The 22,051-nt window shown below is 37.7% G+C and overlaps 2 protein-coding genes across 3 annotated transcripts; one reads left to right on the forward strand and one right to left on the reverse strand.

The window, feature by feature from the left end:
• Positions 1-1,800: 1,800 nt before the first annotated feature.
• Positions 1,801-14,851, reverse strand: mgrn1b (mahogunin, ring finger 1b). Of its 2 annotated transcripts, XM_046835260.1 has the most exons (17): positions 14,344-14,851; positions 12,260-12,378; positions 12,066-12,154; positions 11,722-11,868; positions 10,915-11,032; positions 8,476-8,542; positions 8,344-8,387; positions 7,992-8,039; positions 7,818-7,886; positions 5,354-5,513; positions 5,153-5,262; positions 4,852-5,066; positions 4,575-4,686; positions 4,424-4,469; positions 3,635-3,724; positions 3,318-3,363; positions 1,801-3,141 (listed from the first exon to the last, which is right to left on the reverse strand). In XM_046835260.1, the coding sequence occupies exons 1-16, from the start codon at positions 14,429-14,431 to the stop codon at positions 3,323-3,325; spliced, it is 1,563 nt and encodes a 520-aa protein (XP_046691216.1). In that variant the 5' UTR covers positions 14,432-14,851; the 3' UTR covers positions 1,801-3,141; positions 3,318-3,322. The 2 variants fall into 2 exon arrangements, with proteins under 2 accessions (XP_046691216.1, XP_046691215.1); XM_046835259.1 differs by lacking the exon at positions 3,318-3,363.
• A 2,900-nt stretch (positions 14,852-17,751) lies between these two features.
• Positions 17,752-21,823, forward strand: ubald1b (UBA-like domain containing 1b). The gene is made up of 3 exons (XM_046835575.1): positions 17,752-17,948; positions 18,263-18,316; positions 20,976-21,823. The coding sequence occupies exons 1-3, from the start codon at positions 17,841-17,843 to the stop codon at positions 21,237-21,239; spliced, it is 426 nt and encodes a 141-aa protein (XP_046691531.1). The 5' UTR covers positions 17,752-17,840; the 3' UTR covers positions 21,240-21,823.
• The last annotated feature ends 228 nt before the right edge of the window (positions 21,824-22,051 follow it).

Raw genomic sequence — 22,051 nt, forward strand, 5'->3', positions numbered from 1 at the left:
ACTTGAATGAATATTTAAAAAAGTGTTTTCCTTAAAAATGTGCTTAAGTATCCAAAAAAAAACCAATGATTTATTATTGCTATTTATTATGATTACAAGACTCTGCTTTATCAACTCAGTTTATGTGAAAAGACTCTAATGTAACCCATAGCACACTAATCTATTAATAAAATGATAAGAGTCAAACACGGATTAATGTCTATTAAAATAATCATGAGACCAAAACCTTTGAACTACTTCAGAAAAAAATCACACAAATAAGTTGTTGTGGCGAGTTCGAGTCAGGAGTTTCTTCCATCATTCCATTCCTCTCGAAATGTTCTGCTTGCTGTTAAACTGATGCTGAACTGTATATTGGAGTAAGTAGATGCCACCAAGCAGCAATCAAAACAAGTTCAAAACACAGCGCGCTCTCTACACTGATTGGTGGCTTGATGCGTGATTGACCAGTGTAGAAGGATAAAGTTATTCACACACATTATATATATACAGTACAGACCAAAAGTTTGGACACACCTTCTCATTCAAAGAGTCTTCTTTATTTTCATGACTATGAAAATTGTAGAGTCACACTAAAGGCATCAAGGGCTATTTGACCAAGAAGGAGAGTGATGGGGTGCTGCGCCAGATGACCTGGCCTCCACAGTCACCGGACCTGAACCCAATCGAGATGGTTTAGGGGTGAGCTGGACCGCAGAGTGAAGGCAAAAGGGCCAACAAGTGCCAAGCATCTCTCGGGGAACTCCTTCAAGACTGTTGGAAGACCATTTTAGGTGACTACCTCTTGAAACTCATCAAGAGAATGCCAAGAGTGTGCAAAGCAGTAATCAAAGCAAAAGGTGGCTACTTTGAAGAACCTAGAATATGACATTTTCAGTTGTTTCACACTTTTTTGTTATGTATATAATTCCATATATAATTCCACGTGTTAATTCATAGTTTTGATGCCTTCAGTGTGAATCTACAATTTTCATAGTCATGAAAATAAAGAAAACTCTTTGAATGAGAAGGTGTGTCCAAACTTTTGGTCTGCACTGTGTATATATATATATATATATATATATATATATATATATATATATATATATATATATATATATATATATATATATATATATATATATATATATAACTTCTATTAAAATGTTCTTCTGGTGTATGGACATACAGGTATGTGCCATGTGTTGTATACAGTGTATGCATGGAATATTGTAGCTTGTTATGTGTGTGTTATGACTGTACCACCATAGCATGTAGTATGGAGGACCCAATTTAGACACAGATGTTGGGTGAACAGTATGGATGGAGAAGTAGGATGTATTGAAATGAATTTGTGGTCCAAGCATATGTGGAAATGAGACTGGAGAGTTAGTTGCTCTGCAGACCAGCTCTGGCTTTTGTTGATTGATAATTCTGGAGGAGCAAAACCCATGACTCTGAGTCGTTTCTACACCACCAGCTAAGTTATTATGCTTTCATAAATAAAAAAGGAATGGCCAATTTAGCAAAATAGCAATAGAGTAAAAAGTACGATATTTGACTTCGAAATGTAGTGAAGTTAAAGTCTCCCCAAATGGAAAAACTTTAGTAAAGTACGGATACGCAAAAACGTTACTTGAGTACAGTAACGAATTACATTGAATTACACTGATGATATTAACGTGGAGTTTCCAAACCACAACTGACCCAATGTTTAGATCAAATAAAATCAAAGGATCCTGATGAAAGCACGGCGAATCATCAAAGTTGAAATGGCACATGATCAGACGGACAGAATGAATCGTCTTTCAGAGACCGGAGTGTTAAATAGATCATCTTTATTTACACATCATGCAGAGCGTCGTCTGATCTTCATGTAAAGCCACTTATCATATTGCATATGCACTTTATTAACAGAGCGATTAGCAATGTAGTCATTATAAATCTAGTCAGATCGCACTCGATAGCTGTCACATGTGCACACACAATTAATATGTAATGTAATATTATATAATGTAATATTGTGGCTTTAGTCATAAAACACTGGTAAACCATTTTAGAAATATTCGCATAGTATCCAAGAAACGTTAACACCAGCCACTTCGCCGCACGCTTGTATGCGGAAAGCTGAAAGAATACACACTTCTCAAGCCTCCGAATGTGTTCTTTAATCACAAGCCCTGAACAGCTCAAAGCACAAAGTAGCCAGATGTGGTTTTTAAAGGCACATATGCCTCTCTGCACAATGCTGCATTTACAAAGCAGCTGCATGACACTGCACATTGTGGTGGGTTCGGATTCAGGATGCGGAATGAATACAGCTTACATGTGATGAGCCGCGTTTCTCCTTCACGAGAACATATGTTCGAGGAATGACTTCATTCATGGATAATAAAAAAAAAAAAACGTAGTGTCTCGAGTTCGTTCGACAGACTATGGCCCGAGGGAAAGATGTGAATGCACTTGGAGCGATATATTTGGTCATAAAACTGCTAAAAAATAAAGCAGATCTTCCGCGTACGCACGTCTTCCAAAGAAGGTAAGGGTCCCTCCATCACTCAGAAAAATGTGAGAGAAAAAAAAAAGTGATTGCGCTTTAGGACTTATAAAACACGTCTTCATATCAAATTCGCTTAGTTTACAGATGTGTAATATTTAATATCTTTAATATCTCTATCTCATTCAACACTGCTTTCATTTAGTCGTTAAAATATGAATGGAAGAAAATATGAAAAAAGAAAACATAGTATTGAATAATAATTATACTATAAGTTGCAAAATTGTGCTTTCAACGTGAACTGTATCCGGTTAGTGATGAATCTGTAGTAATACTCTTCACTAATGCCTCTTCCACGTTAAGATCAAAGAGAACAAATCCTATTTTCTGACCGTCGTTTTACGCTAAAATAAATAAAAACGCGCTACGGAACAGATAAAACAACAGAAATGCACACAAAAAAAAGCATGTAGAAACCGGTTAGCTGCTGATGGTTGAATGAATAGGACTGGAGAATTGAAGGATTAGGCAAAGTCAGGAGAAGAGAAAAGGATGAAGGTCCATTTAGTCGTCCTCCATGTGCAAAGTGCTCATGGGACAGAGCAGCGGCTGGCTAGAGCAGCTTGTGCTCCGAGTGATCAAACTCTCCATGGAGCCCGACAAACCTGCAGGAAAAAAAAACAAAAAAAACAAACACCAGTGTCATGCTTTTCATCAATTTCTGAATCATTATTATGTAAATTCAGGGGCTTCAAAATGTTGGCATGTTAAGACCATGATTTAGCTTGTAAAAGACTCGGAGAAGAAAATAAAGACGGAGGAGACAGAAAGGCCTACATACCAGAGTTACTCTTCCATACCGATAGAGCAGGAATCAGGACCCAGAGCTGCCAGGTTCAAGGCCACGCAGGAAACAAAAAAAAAGAGAATGCAAGCGAAAAAAAAAATACAAACGCAGGAAACAGAGAGAAAAAAAAAAAGAATACAGCACTCAGGTTACATTGCGTAGCTGACAAAAAGCAAGATAAAGTGATCTGGGTGGCTGCTTGAAAAACAGACATGAGTTGATGGCAGAAACACACAGCCAAACAAGCAAGTAGGAGAAAAACAGCATCAGAAATAAATTTCCCGTGTGTGTGAGTGAGAAACGCTGCTCACCGGGTGGGTCGCTCTCGGCTTTGGTCAGGCTGCTGCGCTCGCTGATGCAATCGGTCATCATCATCTCTCCTTCAGAATTCACCCTGTCCTCTGCACAGACCCAAACATCACATCACAAACTCCAACAAGACAACCATCACCAAACACAAGCACCAGACAGAGTATCCACCATAACCATCTCCACAAGTGCACTCATACAAACCAGTGACCAGCCTCACAGCTGCACTACAATCAGAGCTGACCTTCAAACATTATTCTCATTTTCTTTTTTCCTTCCTTCCTTCCTTGATTCATTCCTTCCCTCCTTTCTTACTTTTTTCCTTCCTTCCTTCCACCCTTTCTTTTTCTTTCTTCCATCCTTTATTTCCTTACTTACTTTTTATTCCCTTCCTTCTAGCCTCCCTTTCTTTTTCCTTTCTTTCTTCCTTCCTCCCTCCCTCAAGTTTTTCTTTCTTCCTTCTTTCACTCACAGAAGGCAGAAAATGAAACAATTATCTGTTATTTTTCAAGTATCCTCTAATTTATCTTTGCTTTTTTTTTTACAGTCCAAATGTTTGAAAAACATATTTGATAAAAATACTAATAATTATTTTATATTAAGAAGCCAAATCTGAAAGTGGAATTAACCACTGCATGCATGTTAAAGCAAAACATACATATAAATGATCCCATGGTCAGTCTGAATACTTGATTCTGGCTGGGAAGTGTGTGCCTGTTTAACCACTACTCTAAACTCACACACACACACACACACACACACACACACACACTCAACTGTGTGGCACTGACCATCTTCTGGAGAAAGGGAATCAGGAGCATCCTCTGCACCGGTGCCCTACAATGGAGAGAGAGAGAGAAGGGAAAAAAAAAAGAATGGTTTGTATGTGAGAATAGAAAACAGAAAGAAAAAAACCAGCACTGATTGGACAGAGAAGCTGACCTCAGTCGGAGCTGGACTGCTTGACAGCATGGTGTGGGCCTGTGCGTCAGACATCTCCGACAGCTTCTCCTCGTCTTCCTCCTGAATAGGTGATGAAGGTGAGCGGAGCGTGCTACGGAGAGGTCAGAGAACAGCTTTCAGATCCGGCACGCTTCAGCAGATACCTGATCCCTTTATTTTAACATGATTATACGCTACGTGGAACTCGATAAAGGTGTTATTAAGCAACATTTTGAGGTGTGGCTTTGCTGTAAATTAAAGGCTTTAAGCTCGGTACCTGTCTGGTGACTTGCTAACTTTGCTCTTTTGAAGGCTGCTTTCTCCAGAGTGTTCAGGAGAGCTCAGCTGCCTGCTGTCTCCACTCAGGCTGCCGGAAAAGTTGATTTCGTCGTACAGCGGGGCTGATGGCACACCAGGGGACATGGCTGTGAGGCCATTGAGAGCCTCCAAAAGGGAAATGGGTTCAAAGCCTGGAGGAACCGAGTCTGAGCTCTAAATGAAAAAAACATACATATGCACATTTATTACTTTGATAGCAATAGACCTTATTAAATGCAAAGGAGTAAAAAAAGACGTACAGAGTGCTCGTCATGGTCCATGCTCTGAGCGAGAACAGGGCTGAAAGAGACAGGAGAAAGCGCCCCGGGCTTTTTCCTCACTGCTCTAATCTGCAGCAGGGCACGAAATGCTACACACACACACACACACATTTCCCAATCTGTATATAACCACTCTTTAACAATTTTATAACCAAACACAACAGCATCGCTTGTACATACGTAGTCTGCAGATGGGGCAGTTGTTCGCCTGGTAGCGCAGTGTATCTGCGCATGAGTTACAAAGACACAGGTGTCTACAGGGCAGGATGAGTGTGTCCCGCAGGTCCGACAGACACACCACACACTCGTTACTGTTGTCACTGTTCTCATCATCCGATGGCTGAAGGAAGAAATCGAACAGAAGCTTTAGTACCACAGTTGTAACGTTACATGCATTCGTACCAAAACTTTTCGGTACACGGCTTTCGGTTCGGTACACGAATGCAATCCTTTTATGTGCGGAACATAAATCTGAGTTCCCTCCGGAACGTTTTAAGTGGCGGACCACAAGTTTGTTTAGACTCCACCTCACTCTGTAAGCGCATTAAATTGTTTATATTGTTATTAAACTTGAAAACATCCACAACAATCCCAATCCCTGTGGCTGCTCACTCCGCACCGGAAATATGGTTTGTAGTGCGTTGTTTGGCACATGTGCGAAATCACGCCGCTTCCTGATCATCGCTAACGCTAGCGCTATAGATTCATTACCGTTTTATGTACGGTTTCAAGAATTTTTTTCTTTTAAAAGGAGAAAATCCTGACAAATTCATATATCAAGGACATGAATAAAGGAAGGGTTGAAGGAATGAAGACATTTGTTACAGTATGCTGAAAAATCTTTAGACAATGTAACATTAAATGTAAAACAAACACACACACATCTGTTTTACCAATTATGGGTTCTAACAAATGAAAAAGATTTAATTGAATTTTTCCATTCATTTAATTTTATTTAAAAATATATATATATTTTTATTTATTTAATAGATTACACAATTTTATCAATAGAATAAAAAAAAGTGTATTGCATTCATTTCATTTTTACTATTTTACTAACTATATGTTTTTTTTTTAAACGAGCAGGTATTTCATTTAAAATCTTTTCAAAAATGTAAACTGATGATGTTCACAAATGTAAATAATAAACTGCGTTAATAAAAAACACCAATCTTAATGTTTTGCGTTTCTTCCCCGAACTGTACCGAAATAGTCCCGAAACACGACTTAAAATCCGAGGTACGTACCGAACCGTGAGTTTGGTGTACCGTTACACCCCTATTTAATAGTCATATCAAAGCCCATATCTCTCTAAACATGTCTCTCGGATGTCTGCATTCCAGAGGTCTATTTAGCAAGCCAGAAATGTTGCGTCCATAAAAAAACGTCCATTTTTACTGACATTAATTAATTAATTAATTATTAATTTTACAAAGAAACAGTAGACACTTGTAGTTTCACACAGTTAGAGAAATCATTGGTCTGAGGAGCTCCATCTTTGCAGTGTTCATTTCATCTTAGCTGAACTATCTACCTATCAGTAAAGTAATAATCTCTATATTATATATAATGAATAATACTGATGATTAATACGGTACCTAGTTCATGTTCTTCCTAATGTTACGCCATTATAAAGTGTTAGATCGAGGGGGGAAAAAAGCAGCATCTGGTTGGTAGGATACTCGATACTATAATATCAAAGTTCCATTTCTTTTTTAGAAATACTAAAGGATCCATATATCTCACCAATATTTATTTATGTATTTAAGATACACTTTATTCCCAAAAGTATTGGGTCACCTGGTCATTAGTACGGTATGTAATTTTTGAGCATTGCATCCCACATTTAGTGCCAATTTGCTCTTATAATTCCCTCCACTCTCCTGGGAAGTTTTGGAGTGTGCTTATGAATGTTTGTGTTCATTACCCACAAGGGTATTATGAAAGGCAGATACTGATGTAGGTGAGGTGAGAAGACCTGGGGTGCAGTCAGCGTTCACATTCATCCCAAAGGTGTTCAGTAGGGATGAGATCAGAGCTCTATAGCAGCAAGATCTTCCTCTCTAAAGCATGTAAACTAGATCTTTAAGGAGCTCACTTTGTGCACAGGGGCACTGCCATGAAACAGGTTTGGGTTTTTAAAGTGAATGCAAAGTCCTAAACAATTGAGTGCCTCCAGCTTTGTGGTAACAGTTTGGAAAAGAACCACATATAACAGGAAAGGTCAGGTGACCCAATACTTTTGGCAATATAGTGCATGTAGTTACAGACCCAATGTCCCAGCATGCTCATAAACTCAACGATGTTGCTGCACTGGTTTGTACTTTACACATGAATATAATTCTGGGTTATTGATTGTTGAGAAAAGTGCAAGGATAGAGAGAAAAACAGAGCTGGGTACACAGAAAAGTGTTGGGTTGAACAAAAAAATTTAGCTGTGACAAAAACAGCCGATAGAAACCAATGCCTGCCTCTCATTTCCTGTAGCGAAGCCAACAAGCTCTCTACAGTTAACCTCTGATAAAGTGCTAGCTTGTTACTCAGCACTTGGCAAGATCAGTACTGCAATAGATAAGATTTGATTGTATTATGATTAGCAAATGATACACTCTACAGTCCTAACAATCATGCTGATTATACCCACCTTTGTCTCTTGGTTGTTCTTATTTTCAATGCCGTAAATCTCCTGGAGCAGATAACTGACCCGATCCACCTGAAAACATCCAGCAACATTATCAACATCAAGGAAACAAATTAAAAATTGGTCCCCGATATTTGAGCTCATTCTCTTTTCAGTCTCAAACATTCAATTACTCACAATTTGTTTCTGCTTTAAAGGCTTCACCGAGAAGCTGCCATCAACATGCTGCAAATTGATGGACAAGGAAGAAGATTAGCCTCAAAAAACCTGTTGCTCCAGACTGTTTGCAGATCATTCCAGGCCAAAACGATTGCTTTCGATTTAGTATTTTAATATTTACTAAACAAATTACTAAAAAATGTATATTAAATACTATTTATAACTGTTTTGGATGCAAACAACCTCAAATCAAAATGAAAATTCGGCATAACGATGTGTTATTTAATCTAAACATGCTGTTTCTGGGCCTGTCTATATCCATTCTGCTCCTGAAAACGACGGTCTCGAATCTTGGTTTAGCTCTACGTACTCTCTCGAAGGCAGCCAACAGCACGTGTGCGTGTCCCAAACAATCTGCAAAGAGAACACCTCCGTTAGCACCTATCATACGTGGACATTTCTAACACAGAACATTCCGTAAGACAGCTGCATATCCACATACCGTCTCCTTCGTCCACTACGGCCTGGATGACCATGGGGAAAACACCTCTGTCCAGATCAAAGTTTAGCTGGAATGACAGTGAAACATAATAGGCTCGTTATTTATATATAAATTTATATACACACACTCGGATCGGAACATTATGACCCCCTGCTTAATATTGTGTTGGTCTCCCTTTTGCGGTCAAAAAAATTCTAACTTATCGAGCATTAACAGCATCAACATCTACAGCAATTTGAGCTACAGGTGCTTGTCTGTTGGATCGGACCCTGTTGCTGGATCACCAATGTTCCTTTCTTGGAACACTTAAATACTGACCACTGCAGACAACAGCCCACAAGAGCTGCCGTTTTGGAGATGCTCTGACCCAGTCGTCTAGACGTCACAGATTGGCCCTTGGTCGCTCAAATCCTTACGCGTGCCCATTTTTCCTGCTTCTTGCTTACACGTCAACTTTGAGGACAAAATGTTGACTTGCTGCTTAATAATATCCCACTCACTAACAGATGCCATAATGAAGAGATAAACAGTGTAATTCACTTCACCGCTCATAATGTCATAATGTGATGTTATGTCTGATCGGTCGGTGTATAATATCATACCGTATATGAAGGAAAAAAAAAAAAAGCACTATTTTACTTTCCGCTCAATTACGCAAATGAACCCTAAAACCTTTTTTTTTTTTTTTTTTTTTCTAGCTCATCTGTGTACTTCATGCTAATTCCTCCTCTCTTCCTCCTCTCTATTCACATTGGTAATCATTTGACTGGGACTCTTTTGTTTGTTGTTTACGCAGTTGTGCACTGGGTTGTGCACTGGGTATGGGACTCGGATTCTTTTTCGGTCAGGTTCAAATAAAATAAAAATGAAGGCAGGCAACTTGTTAGCACATGCAATCCATTTTAAATAGTGGCACGTGTCCTAGTTTATAGGCTTTTTGTCTCTGGGTAGTTGGGATTCTCACAACTGTTTAAAGTTTGTTTTACAAAATAAAACAACAATAAAAGTCTATACTGAATAGCACCCAGTAATATGGTCAAGTTACAAAGTTATCGAAGGGCGTCAGAGCAGCGTTTAATACTTTTGTCATTTTATTGCATTTACATACACATTCATGACAACGTCTCATATTTAAGACTAACGATTAGCTAATTTTGTAGAACTGAGCAGTGGAGGGTGAAGGGTCTTGCTCAAGGGCCCTAGTAGCTTGTTGGTGCTAGGATTTGAACTCATGACCTTCTGATCCAAAACCTTAAAGCACTAAGCTACCACTAGATGGAGCTAGTGAACATTATCAGGGGTGTAACAATGCATCCCCAAATGATGCAGGACAAACGTGTCCTTACAAACCTAGCGATCAGTGTATTACAATGTGCTGATTACAGAACAGTAGTGCGCCAGTGTAGTTACAGATTATCTACTACTGAAAATACCTTCCAGCACCAATGTTACGTTAAACCAATGTTACTGAATTTCGTTGCCTTGTACTTGTTGTGATTAGTTATCATGGATGGGATCTAAGATTAGGAATAAATAACTTTTATCGAATTTTTGGTCTAAGTATGGTACACACACAACTCTTGTACGTGAAGCGTCTTTGTTTTGATTGAGACGCAATTGTAGATGAGGTCATGCACTTTGTAGCCAAATATTATTCCGATGATGGGGGTGTGGTTTAGGGTTTATGCGTCTGCACTGTTTGAGGACGGGCTAGACGGGTAATGACTAACCTGATACACTTAAGCCCTGCTGTCCCGGGGCTTATTTATGTGATCTTTCGTTCTCTGTGCAAGAAAATAAGTGTGTGTCTGGCAACAACATATAGAATTATAATTATTTCATTTTGCATGTCATTTATATTCTTCTGTCCAACAAACAATATTTATTTTGTACAACTGAATTTATATATATATATATATATATATATATATATATATATATATATATATATATATATATATATATATATATATTGTGTATATAAATCAAATACATACTCCAGTGAAAAATAAAGTAATGGATGAACAAATTCAAATTTTAAATATCAATTGCACTGTATTTTTGAAATATATTTTACTCAAGAAATTCATAAGGGTGCCAATACTTGTGGGGCACTATATTTACCAAAGATTTATATTTATATATATATATGTAGTGTTTGAAATTGTTTGTTGTTAGCCAAGTATTTGCCATTTTCTTTTTTTTTTTTTTTTAGAAGAAACGATCAATAGGCTGCTGAACAAAAAGGACATTTTTGTTTACAGCCTTCTTGCTTATATTTGCCAAAGGGTGCCAATATTAATGGAGGAGGGCACTGCATCTGGTGTCTTTCCTTTATTAAATTCAGATAAGAGATGTGCAGAAGACAAACACTAATGAATGTTGAAGAGCACAATGATTTTTTTTCCCCCATTGATGGCGAGTGAGAGCATCACTTACATCTTCCTCCTTCCATTCAGAAAAATTGATCTTGAAGGAGGGTAAGGAGAACTGCTGGCTCACTCCTCGCTTGTAGTGCACCGTCTCAGACACCATAGCGGGACTCTTGGGATTATAACTAAATAAAGAGGAAAAGGCAAAATGTGAAATTAAGATTGATTTTTAAAACCACAAACACATAAGTAGACTGGAATTTCATATCGGTGAAGATCGAATCGTTCCAGCGTGCAGTGCTCCTCGATGCCTGCTCTATAAAAACAAAAAAATATTAACTGAAATCTGGAGGAACAAATGAGAACCTAAGTAGCTCATTAATCAAAGATTTCCAAAACCTACGCACAGGTTTTTCTCTTTTCTTGATAGAAATCTGGCTCCATTTCCATAGAAACGGCTTGTTGCTAGGAGCTAGGAAATTGCTCAGATTTACAGATGTAATTTATTTTAAGCCTGGGGCGAAATGAAAAAAACATGACCAAATGGCTGAAACAAAAAAAAATGGTTTCTTTCGGAATTATCTGCAGCTTTGTACATAAAAGGGTGAAAACGCAGACTGGATTTGAATGATTATGCTGCCATTTGAACACAGTTAGTGATCGAGAATTGAATAGAATTGCCTTTATTTGTCACACATACATTACAACACAGTGAGAGGTCAGAGGGTTAAGGGCCTTGCTCAAGGGCCCAAAAGTGGCAGCTTGGCGATACTGGGGTTTGAACCCCTGACCTTCCGATCAGTAACCCAGAGCCTTAACCAATAAGGTGATGCATGGATGTGAAACGTGAAATACGATTTGAGAAAACACTCACACGGCCATTCCGTTGGAGAATTCCTCAAACGCCTGGCAGTAGATAGTCATGGCTACTCGGGCATCCGAGTCAAAAGTAAACTCCACTCCGTATAAAGACTTGGGTTTGTCTCCTTCCTCAGTGGGTGTATCGCCATCATCTTTATATCTATACATCACATACTTAAACGTTATTCAATACATCCATCATGTGGGCAATTTTTTTTTTTTTTTTACATTACATAGTACAGGTCAGTAGCGCTTCTACGTGTATTATATGAAACTGAAATTCTAGTCTCCTGAATGAGACATCTGATACTTATCAGTTATATTCAGAGTAATAAATATTTCAAAGAAATTCCGCACCTGACGAGGCGCAAGGAGTCCTTCCTGATGTTCACGAGGCTTCTCAGAGTCTTCACGGGCTCGTGCGGTGCCGGGGTCACGTACGGAAACTAGACGGTGACGTTAACAGGGACGGTCGTGACTCATAAACAACAGATGGGAAAATATGACAGCATGGCTATAGCGCTTTAAAAGGGTGCTTTGTTTTTCTCTACCTGCACAGGACGGTTGCCTAGGAAATTGAGATCCATATTCTCACCGAAAAGGTAACCTTCAGGGTGAGGGGTATCAAACTTCTCCCCTCCCATGAAGAAGTGACTAGCAAAGTAGTTCCCTTTAAGAAGAAAAAAGAAGAAAAAGAAGAAGAACTGAGCTGTCAGTGCACTAAAACAGTTAAGAGCTTACATAAGTGTGCATCCGGAGTAGATATAAAATATCTACACACTCCTGATCAAATCACAACTCGCATCTTTTTCCGCTTAATGTGGTCAAGCAGCACAGTCATATTGAAACTCATGGACAGTAACAATTATCACACAATGGTCAACAATTGCATGATTCTTATTAACACCAAAATAAAACATATATAGTAATAAACCAAAAAATAATCAAATAAACCCAAAAGTAACAACCCAAATAATAATCTCAAATCAAATCAAATCAAATCAAATTTTATTCATCACATACATCTTCATACAGGGTACGACATGCCGTGAAATGCTTTATACGACGGTCCGGCAAGAGGGGAATAGGGTGGGGGGAAAGAAAAAAAGCAGATAAATAAAGTATAAAAACTATATAAAATAAAATATAAGGTATAAAGGATATATAAAAATAGGTATGTAAACAAAGAGAAAAAAATGTATATACAAAGAAAATCCTTATGGCAGTAGACAGTGAAACAGTAAACAATGTGTACCAAAGTGTAAACAATAGACAATTTTAGTGGTGGGTTGTCCATAAAGTGTCCGTGTGCAGTATGGTGTGGTGTAAAGTGTCCATAAAGTGTCCGTGTGCGGTATAGAGTGACCATAAATCTGCTGCATAATCTGCTGTTTCTCTTGTATTATCTTCATCGTCCTCACACTGCTGAAGCCCTCAGGGGTACAAAAGATTTTCCAAAACATAAGATTCAAAATAGGACCCCGTGAATGCAATAAGCAACAGTGGAAGTGGTTAAGATGTTGGACTTCTGACCACAAGGTGCCAATCATGGACCCCTAAGCAAAGCCATTATCCCTCAACTGCCCTTAAACCTCAACTCTGAGTTGTTTGTAGAAGATAATTGCATGATCTGGATAAGGGTGTTAAACCATCACAAAATTATAAATAGGGGCAATACTAAAGCAACGTTAAAGCAAATGCAAGAATATAGGGTGAATACTTTTCACTCTCTGCATAGGACAACAATCTCTTCTATTCTTCTACAGTGTCGGGTTGACCATAAAAAAAGCTATTTCCTATAAACATAATGTACCATACCATACCATAATATACCATATCACCACAAAGCACGTAGCAAAATGTGATTTGGGCTGATGAGGCTAACGTAGATGTTTTTAAACATAATGTTTACTGCATAACCAGGACAGCATTTCACCTAAAAAAAAAACCCCCACCATTGTGAAGCATGGTGGTGGCAGTATCATGCTCTGGGGCTGCCTTTACTTATCCTCATGCTGTAACCAGGTTTGAATGAATCGTGGATATGATAATCCGGTGCATTTATTCTATCACATCCCTTTACAGATCCACCTGATCCTTCCAGCCGCCCTACCTCTGATGAGGATGGTTCCATGTGAACATCTCAGGGAGTTGTTGCCAAAGTCAAGACTGGCTCGCTCATTAGTGATCAAAATTAATTTGATATTTTATAACCTATTTATGTTTGTAAAGCTGCTTTGGGATAATGTCCATTGTTATGCAAACTGAATTCACCAGATCATAGCAGTGTTTTTGATTACAGTCCAAATCCTTCCTCAAAGTTCTTGAGTTGTTCAGGAACCTCACAGATCTATTATTAAAATCTACTAAACCCAATTACAGTGTTTATAGAGATTTTATAACATTCTTAATTACATTAGAGTATGAAATGTAGAGAACAAGCTTTGACAGTCAACAATATAGACGAGGGAAATCCAAAATAAAAAAAAAGGGTCCAAGCTCCAGGTAATGCACAGAGTGTGATCTTAATAGGGGGATCTGTTAATGATCTCGTTGAACTATGGCTTACAGGTAGGATTTAGAGAACTGATATTAAATCCAAGACTATCTAAATGATTTGGGGAAACAAACTTACCAGATTTAGGAGGAAATCTGTAGGCGGAATTCGCCTGGATATCGATATCTTCCACCCCGGCGATCCTTCGGCCGAGTACCGAGCCCATGATTCAGCGCTGTGATGATTCTAGCTAGCAGGCTAAAAGATACTTCTGTTTTTATTCTCCCACAATAACGGGCCCAATAATCTTATAAACTAGTTTCTAAAACACCCTGTACAGATAAATAGACTTGGTCCACCCTGTCCTACCCGCGATGGGTATTTAACTCGACGGTAAACAACACTCCGGCTAAGCTAAAACTAAAATGTCCCTAGATAATGTAATTAGTGCCGGGTAGCTTTCCGATAGATCTCCCTTACCTACCTGTAATATAGGATTTTTTTTAAGCCCCCCAAAAAGTGTCGTTAATGTTGTAAACAAAGTTTGTCGGTTATTTTGATCATTTTAGATCATCTAAAGCGCCTACATGCTACAACAACAAACCCAGACGTGGTCGCTGGATACAAACGTGAATCTGATTGGCCGCGCTGTTCTGATGATCCGCAGGCTCGCCCAATCAGATTGTGGGATCGGCTGGACGCTTGTTCCGGTTTCTTTGTGCAAGTCAGAGCATGGTGCTTTTTTGTGGGGGGTTTTCACATTTTTCTTTTTCTTTTTTTGCTTTTTATCACTGACATGTTTGAGTGAATGCATATGATTGTTGACTCCTAGAATTCATACATGATTACAAATATATTCAATATGTTAATTGGTGTGTTCTTATATGTGAGGTACTGGGAATGTTTCTCATCATTCGTGAAGGACCTTGACACCTGGTTTCTGTGTAGCATCATTCATTAATTTATTAATCCAGTTGCTGTCTACAGAGTTTCAGTAGAACCAAATCCTGGACCACTAAAAATTTAGGACAATTCACCTCTGATGGTACACCAGTTCACTGTAGGCCTCTTTGTACCTAGAAACTCTCACACCATCATCCACAATTTCCTTACCTGGATGTTTTTGGGAAGCAAAAACATCCAGTCCATCCAGTCCAGTCCATTCATCAGTCCATCTTCTGTCATTCTGTTTTATCCTGATCGGGGTATCTGTAGAACCAGAGCCAATCCACAGAGAATTCATTTCCAATGGGACTCCAGTTCACTGTTGGACATCTTGAGCCAACAAACACTCACATCCCCATCCACAATCTCCTTACCTGGATGTTTTGGGAAATAGACTCATTCATTCATCAATTTATTTCCAGTCATTCGTTTATCTTGATCAGGGTTTCTGAGAACACTGAGCCAATCCCAGAACACTAAATAGAAAAATTAAACTTTAATGAGACACAATTTCATTGTCCAAACAAACACTTGCACGACCAAACACACCTAGACAATCTCCTTGCCTGGATGTTTTGGGAAGTAGGAAGAAACCCAAGAACTCAGATAAAACACAAGCAAAAACAGGGCGAACTAAAAGGTTGTCCCTCAATAATTTACTTTATGTGTTCCTAGTCTAATTGTGTTCTTCAATACTGAACTTATATGACTTAGACAACAACAAAAACAACAATTTACTTTTACACCAAATTTGAGTTAATAATGAGTTGTTCGGTTAATTGTGAGTTGTTCAGTTAATTGTGCTAAACACTACATGCCAAAAACATGTGGACACCTGCTCATCATGTACAGTTTGTTATATGGGACGTGGCAGCTTTGTGGTTAAGGCATTGGACTTTGAATCTGATGGTTGTGAGATCAGATCACACCTACACTAATCTACCACTTCTGGGCCCCTAAACAAGGCCTATATCCCCATTACTGCTTATTAGTATAAATCTGATAAAAGCAACTTAATTTGTTTTTATCAGATTCATACTACTAAGCGGTAATGGGGACTTTTAACTGTGTGGAAATGCATTAAAACCATATTTGACCATAGTCTTGATTAATGTTAATGTTAGTTCCAGGTCTGATGGGGGCCTTAATGTTAGTTTAGAATTAGCAGTGCTCTAATTTATCCTCTGGTCCTTCAGGGGGCGCTGTGAACACCAGACTGCCAAAGCTAAACACTTTGCATCAGCCAGTACAGCTTTGTTGCCAGAGCTGTCATTTTTATTCAGGTAATTTTTTAAGTGACTGCTTAGAATACACACGATTAGCTCAGTAAATTAGTTTACATATTACTTATATCTTAAGAATCTATAATTTATAACCATATATTATCCTACTACTACTACTACCACTACTACAATTTCCTACTATTACATTAAGGAGAAATCAAAGACTTTTTGCTGTTACGTATTCACTAGAGCACAGTAAAATTCTTTTATTTGCATACCCCAGCATGTAAAAAATGTGCAGTCAGAACACAGAGTTAGCTATGATACGACCTGTGAAGCAGATGGGGTTCAGTGTGGTGCTGGGACATGAACCACTGTACTTCTGTACTGTTACTAAGAGCTTTATTTGCTGAAGGACCACTGAAAAATGAGTATTATATTAACACTACTACTATTACCAATACCACAACACTAGTACCACTACTACTGTGAATACTAGTTAGTTACAGTACAGTAATTACAATAATAATAATAATAATAATAATAATAATAATAATGTTTTCACAAACACCAATGATAGTACTTGTATTAATGGTTGTAATAACAGTAGTATTAATTGTAGTATTATTATTTGTAGTAATAATAGTCTACTAATATAAACACTACTACTATTGCCACTGCCAACACTACTACTACTACTACTACTACTTATAATAATAATAATAATAATAATAATAATACAATTTATCATTAGCACTGGTAATAATGGTAGTAGTAGCAGTAGTATGAATTGTTGTAGTAATACAGTACTAATATTAACACTACGATTATTACTACATCCGATATACAATACTACTGCTATTATAAGTACTACTACTACTACTACTACTACTACTACTACTACTAATAATAATAATAATAATTAATAATAATAATAATAATAATAATAATACTGTTTATTGCTAGTACTGCTAGTAAAGATAGTAGTAGCAGTAATATTAATAGTAGTAGTACTAATAGTATAATACAGTATACTACTATAACTATTACCACTACTACAACTACTATCACTAAAACAATCTACTATTAATTGTTATTGTAACAGTATAATCAATAGAAGAATTATTAATAGTATTATACTAATATTAATAATAATACGATTTATCACTTATTACTAGTAAAGGTAGTAGCAGTAGTATGAATGGTAGTAGCAAATAATAGTATATTAACAATTCTACGATTACTACAATATTATTAGTATTATAAATACTAATACTACTACTATAATATAATTTGTAAGTTTTTCATTGTTGTTATTGTTTTACTGTTATTGTTTTGACCCCCAGGCTGCTTTAAAGTCCACTGCGGCGGTTTTTTGCGGACCTGGCAACCCTGGGGAAGAGCATGACTGAGTACGTCGAGTTTGAAGGAGTCCAGAGAGGAACAGAAATAAACTAGTTTAGTAGCATGGACGAACTAAAGCACCAGGTTATGATCAACCAGTTCGTTCTGATCGCAGGCTGTGCGGCGGACCAGGCCAAACAGCTTCTCCAGGCAGCACACTGGCAGTTCGAGGTGGGTCTGAATGTTTGTTTACTAACTGTCCTGTAATCTACACCAGTGGTGGAAGGAGATCGAGCTAGTTACAACTTCTACCACTCATTCTCCATCTCCTGCTGTCCACCCAAGCTCCTTTAGATCCTTCTGTGTGGTTAGAAGTGTAATCTCGGACGTGTTCTAGATTATAATATCCAGAATGTTCAAATGAAAAAGTCTTCAAAAGAATAAAAGCAGATTACAAAAGGGTACACGATCTCGTGTGTGTGTGTGTGTGTGTGTGTGTGTGTTGATCAATTGCAAGATGTTGAAATCTTTGTGTTGTTTTCTAGACTGCCCTTAGCTCCTTTTTTCAGGAAGCAAATATTCCCTACAGCCATCAAATGGTGAGTTTTTATAAACAACAACAAAACAAAAACAGTAACAATGCTTCTTTTCTCTTTCTTTTCTTTTTCTTTTTCTTTTGTTTGTTTGTAAATGCTTCTGGTTTGATTTTAGTGAATTCTGCCAGGAGTAAAAAAAAAAACCATATCTCCATGACAGAGATTTTGAATCAAATGTTTGTAAATACATCTCAGTTATCTGTGTGTGTGTGTGTGTGTGTGTGTGTGTGTGTGTGTGTGTGTGTGTGTGGAGAGGAGGAGGAGGAGGATGAGGGTGACTCCAGGCAAATGAGAGAACATGTTGATCCTGATTGTTCTGGACACCGGCTTCACAAAAGTTATATAAATGCAGAATACGACATTTTTAATCACAATACTTCGACAGAGAGTTTGTTATATATTTCCTTAAATCCAATGGAAATGATGTTTATCTTGTAAGCAAACGTTCAGCAGAACGTACAATGGAGATATTACTACTCTCTTCGTCTGATCCGTCATCATTTTCTGTCGACTTCCTGTCCTGTGCTTTCAGCTCCGAGCACCACGCTTATCTCCGAAACAGTGGCGTCATTTTTGTGGCTGATTTAACTGATTAGCATGTCTTTTATATATATATATATATATATATATATATATATATATATATATATATATATATATATATATATATAATTTTTATTTATTTTTTTTTCCTCCTCCAAGTAGATTGTGAGAATATTTGGGGGACAAATCGCAGCCAGCCCCGTGTCCTGTGGCTCAGAACAGAGCAGTGATAAATCAGCTTGGGGTTTTCCCCCCCTGCCCTGACCCAGCATGGGAAACGAGTCGAGCAGAAGCTTTTTCTGAAATCTGCTGAAAGAAGGATCCGCGTGACTCGGGAGCGGAAGGCAGAGAGAAGTCGCGGTCTCAAATAGCACAGCGTTCGCCTTCTAAAGAGGCCCTCTTTTAGAGCGAGGGTGTTGCCTAAGTCGTCTTCCATATGCCGTCATACACAGTGGATTGAACACGCTTTGTTTTGTGTTTCTGCGTTTCTGTTTTTGAATGACAGGCCGAGGATAATGTCTGAATGAGTAGACTCAATATATTACACTTGTTTTACCTTATTATAGACTCTTTATTGTCTTGCACTTTGCTCTAGAGTTCTTTGCCCTGTGTGTTAGTTTGTCCCTGTTTGCAAATCAGCTTCGTTGACTAGTGTCTTGTCGTCAAACACTTTTTAGTTTCAGGTAGCAAAGTATATATATATATATATATATATATATATATATATATATATATATATATATATATATTTATATTTGTGCGTAAACCTTGCGTGCCAACATTTTGGGTGATTTGGTATTCATGAAAAACCTGGAAATTCTGGAAAAAAAACGTTTGCATCTTATTTGTGCTCCTGAGTGGGTATAAAATGTATACATAAGAATTCTCCTTCTTCTTCTTTAGGCTTCTTCCATTAGGGGTCACCACAGCCGACCATCCGTCTCCATACCCCCCTGTCCTTTACATCTGCCTCTTTCAACCCAACTACCTGCATGTCTTCCCTCACCACATCCAGAAACCTCCTCCTTGGCCTTCCTCTTTTCCTCCTTTCTTAAATTCATTTTTTGACCAGTTTAAAATACATTTGCATTTAGAAAGTCCTTGGCCGGAGCGAAGAGCCTTATAAAGGAGCTTTAGAGTCACACGTTAAAAATAGTTCACTAGCTTAAATACTAAAAGCACCATTTAGAACATTATTGCCAAAACCAATTTTTTTATATTGTTTAATTTTATTAATATATTTATACATTTACTCCTACTGCTAATACTACTATTACTACTACTACTACTATCTCTAGTAATAGATCTAGTACTGATGAAAGTAGTAGCAAAAGTACTACGACTAGCTGTAGTCTAATCCTAATGCTAGTTCACTAGAGCACCACTGAGACATATTACCAAAACCAATTATTTCATATTTCAAACATACTTACAAAGAACATATTTACGTTTAATCACCACATTATCTGTGTAAAGCTGCTTTGAGACAATGTTCATTGTTAAAAGCGCTATACAAATAAAAATATTGAATATTATTGCCGTTAATTAATATATTTATACATTTACTACTACTGCTTATAATATTGCCATTACTACTACTACTATTCCTAATACTAGAATTAGTACTAATGGAAGTAGTAGCAAAAGTAATCCTAATGCTAGTTAGCATTAGGTTTAAAGTCATTGACTAAGAGCACCATTGAGAACCTTTTTTATTTTTTGCCAAAACCAATTCTTTTACATTATTGTCAATAAGTAATACATTTCTATATTTAAAATAGGGAAATAAGCCAACCCAAAAATTAAGACAAATAAAAATCATTCAGTTATGACAAAGGAAATGTTGGCGTATAAAAAGATCTGTTTTGTGGACTTTTGTCTGCACCACGACACGAAAATAAGTAAATGAAATGTATCAGGAAAGCGTTTTGCACTTGACAGGTCATAAAAAAACAAAAAAAACAAAGACGATGTTTTTAATTCGTTTGTATATCCAGTGGAAAATGTTCTTTCGTCTGCTGCGACCATTTTACACACAACTGTACTCTAAGATAAAAGATGTGTTTATGTGGCTGTTCCAATTCCATGTCTAACTCCATGTCTCTTCTAATTCCACCAGATGTGCACGCCTGCCAACACCCCAGCGACGCCCCCCAACTTCCCAGACGCTCTAGCCATGTTCTCCCATCTTCGAGCCTCAGAGAGTATCGGTGCCAGTCCCATTGCTTCTATGGCTACCTCTCCTCCACCCTACATTAACTGGGCTGTTGGTCCCACACCACCTTCCAGCCAGCAGGGGCTTTGGGCAGCTGCTCAGCTTCCTTCTCACACCGCAGTTAGCCAGCAGGCAGCCTCTGAGCAGCCCATGGAGGCCGAGAGATGAGACAAAAACTCCAAGCATGATGAGGAGCGACACCACAGAGTGAAAGCACCTAAAGTGGATAAAGCACTGAAAGACTGAGAAACATGAGCAATCAAGACTGAGCATGTGTTCTCATTTAAGAGACAGAACAGAAATCGTCACTGTTTTTTTTAAATTTTTATTAATATATTATTTTTTTAATCCAGTGACCTCCTGGATGTAATGTGTACTCAGACCTCAAGGTGCACGTGTGTATGGGTTTATTAGTTTCTTTTTCGTTGTTCACAGTGGAGCTTATTCAGCAAACAGTCCACCACCAGACAGTGTTTGCACTGAAATGTTTATAATATTATCATACTTTGTTTTTCTAAATATTTGAAAGCAGTGTTTGTCGTTTGCAATCCCAAAATTCGACTTGATGATAGTACACCTGGTATAGAAGGCTGTACAATAATGGCTAATTGATTGATTGACAAATAACCAATATATTTTTGGTCAATATATATGGAGATTACAAATATTTACTGTTCATCTTTTTTGATCATTTGAAATAAAAAGGTTTTTCTTTTTCACCCCCAAAAAATAAACGCAAGTAGCTAACGTAAGCTCATTTCGCTTATTTGACCGAACTCTACCTAAGCGCACAAACATCACAGTTATGTTTAATTCACTGTGGAGGAATTGTAAGTAAAAAAACAATTACATTTGTAGCCCTACCAGGCTGATTTAGCATAATTTTTTTATTTATATGACTTACAGTTTGTTTAAAAGCCTGCTTTCTCCACTGTTCTAGAGCTGAGATCGTGTCTTAGTTCAGCATGAGTTCATGGGTC

The sequence above is a fragment of the Silurus meridionalis genome, chromosome 22 (genome assembly GCF_014805685.1).
Source record: "Silurus meridionalis isolate SWU-2019-XX chromosome 22, ASM1480568v1, whole genome shotgun sequence".
Taxonomy (NCBI): Eukaryota; Metazoa; Chordata; class Actinopteri; order Siluriformes; family Siluridae; genus Silurus; species Silurus meridionalis.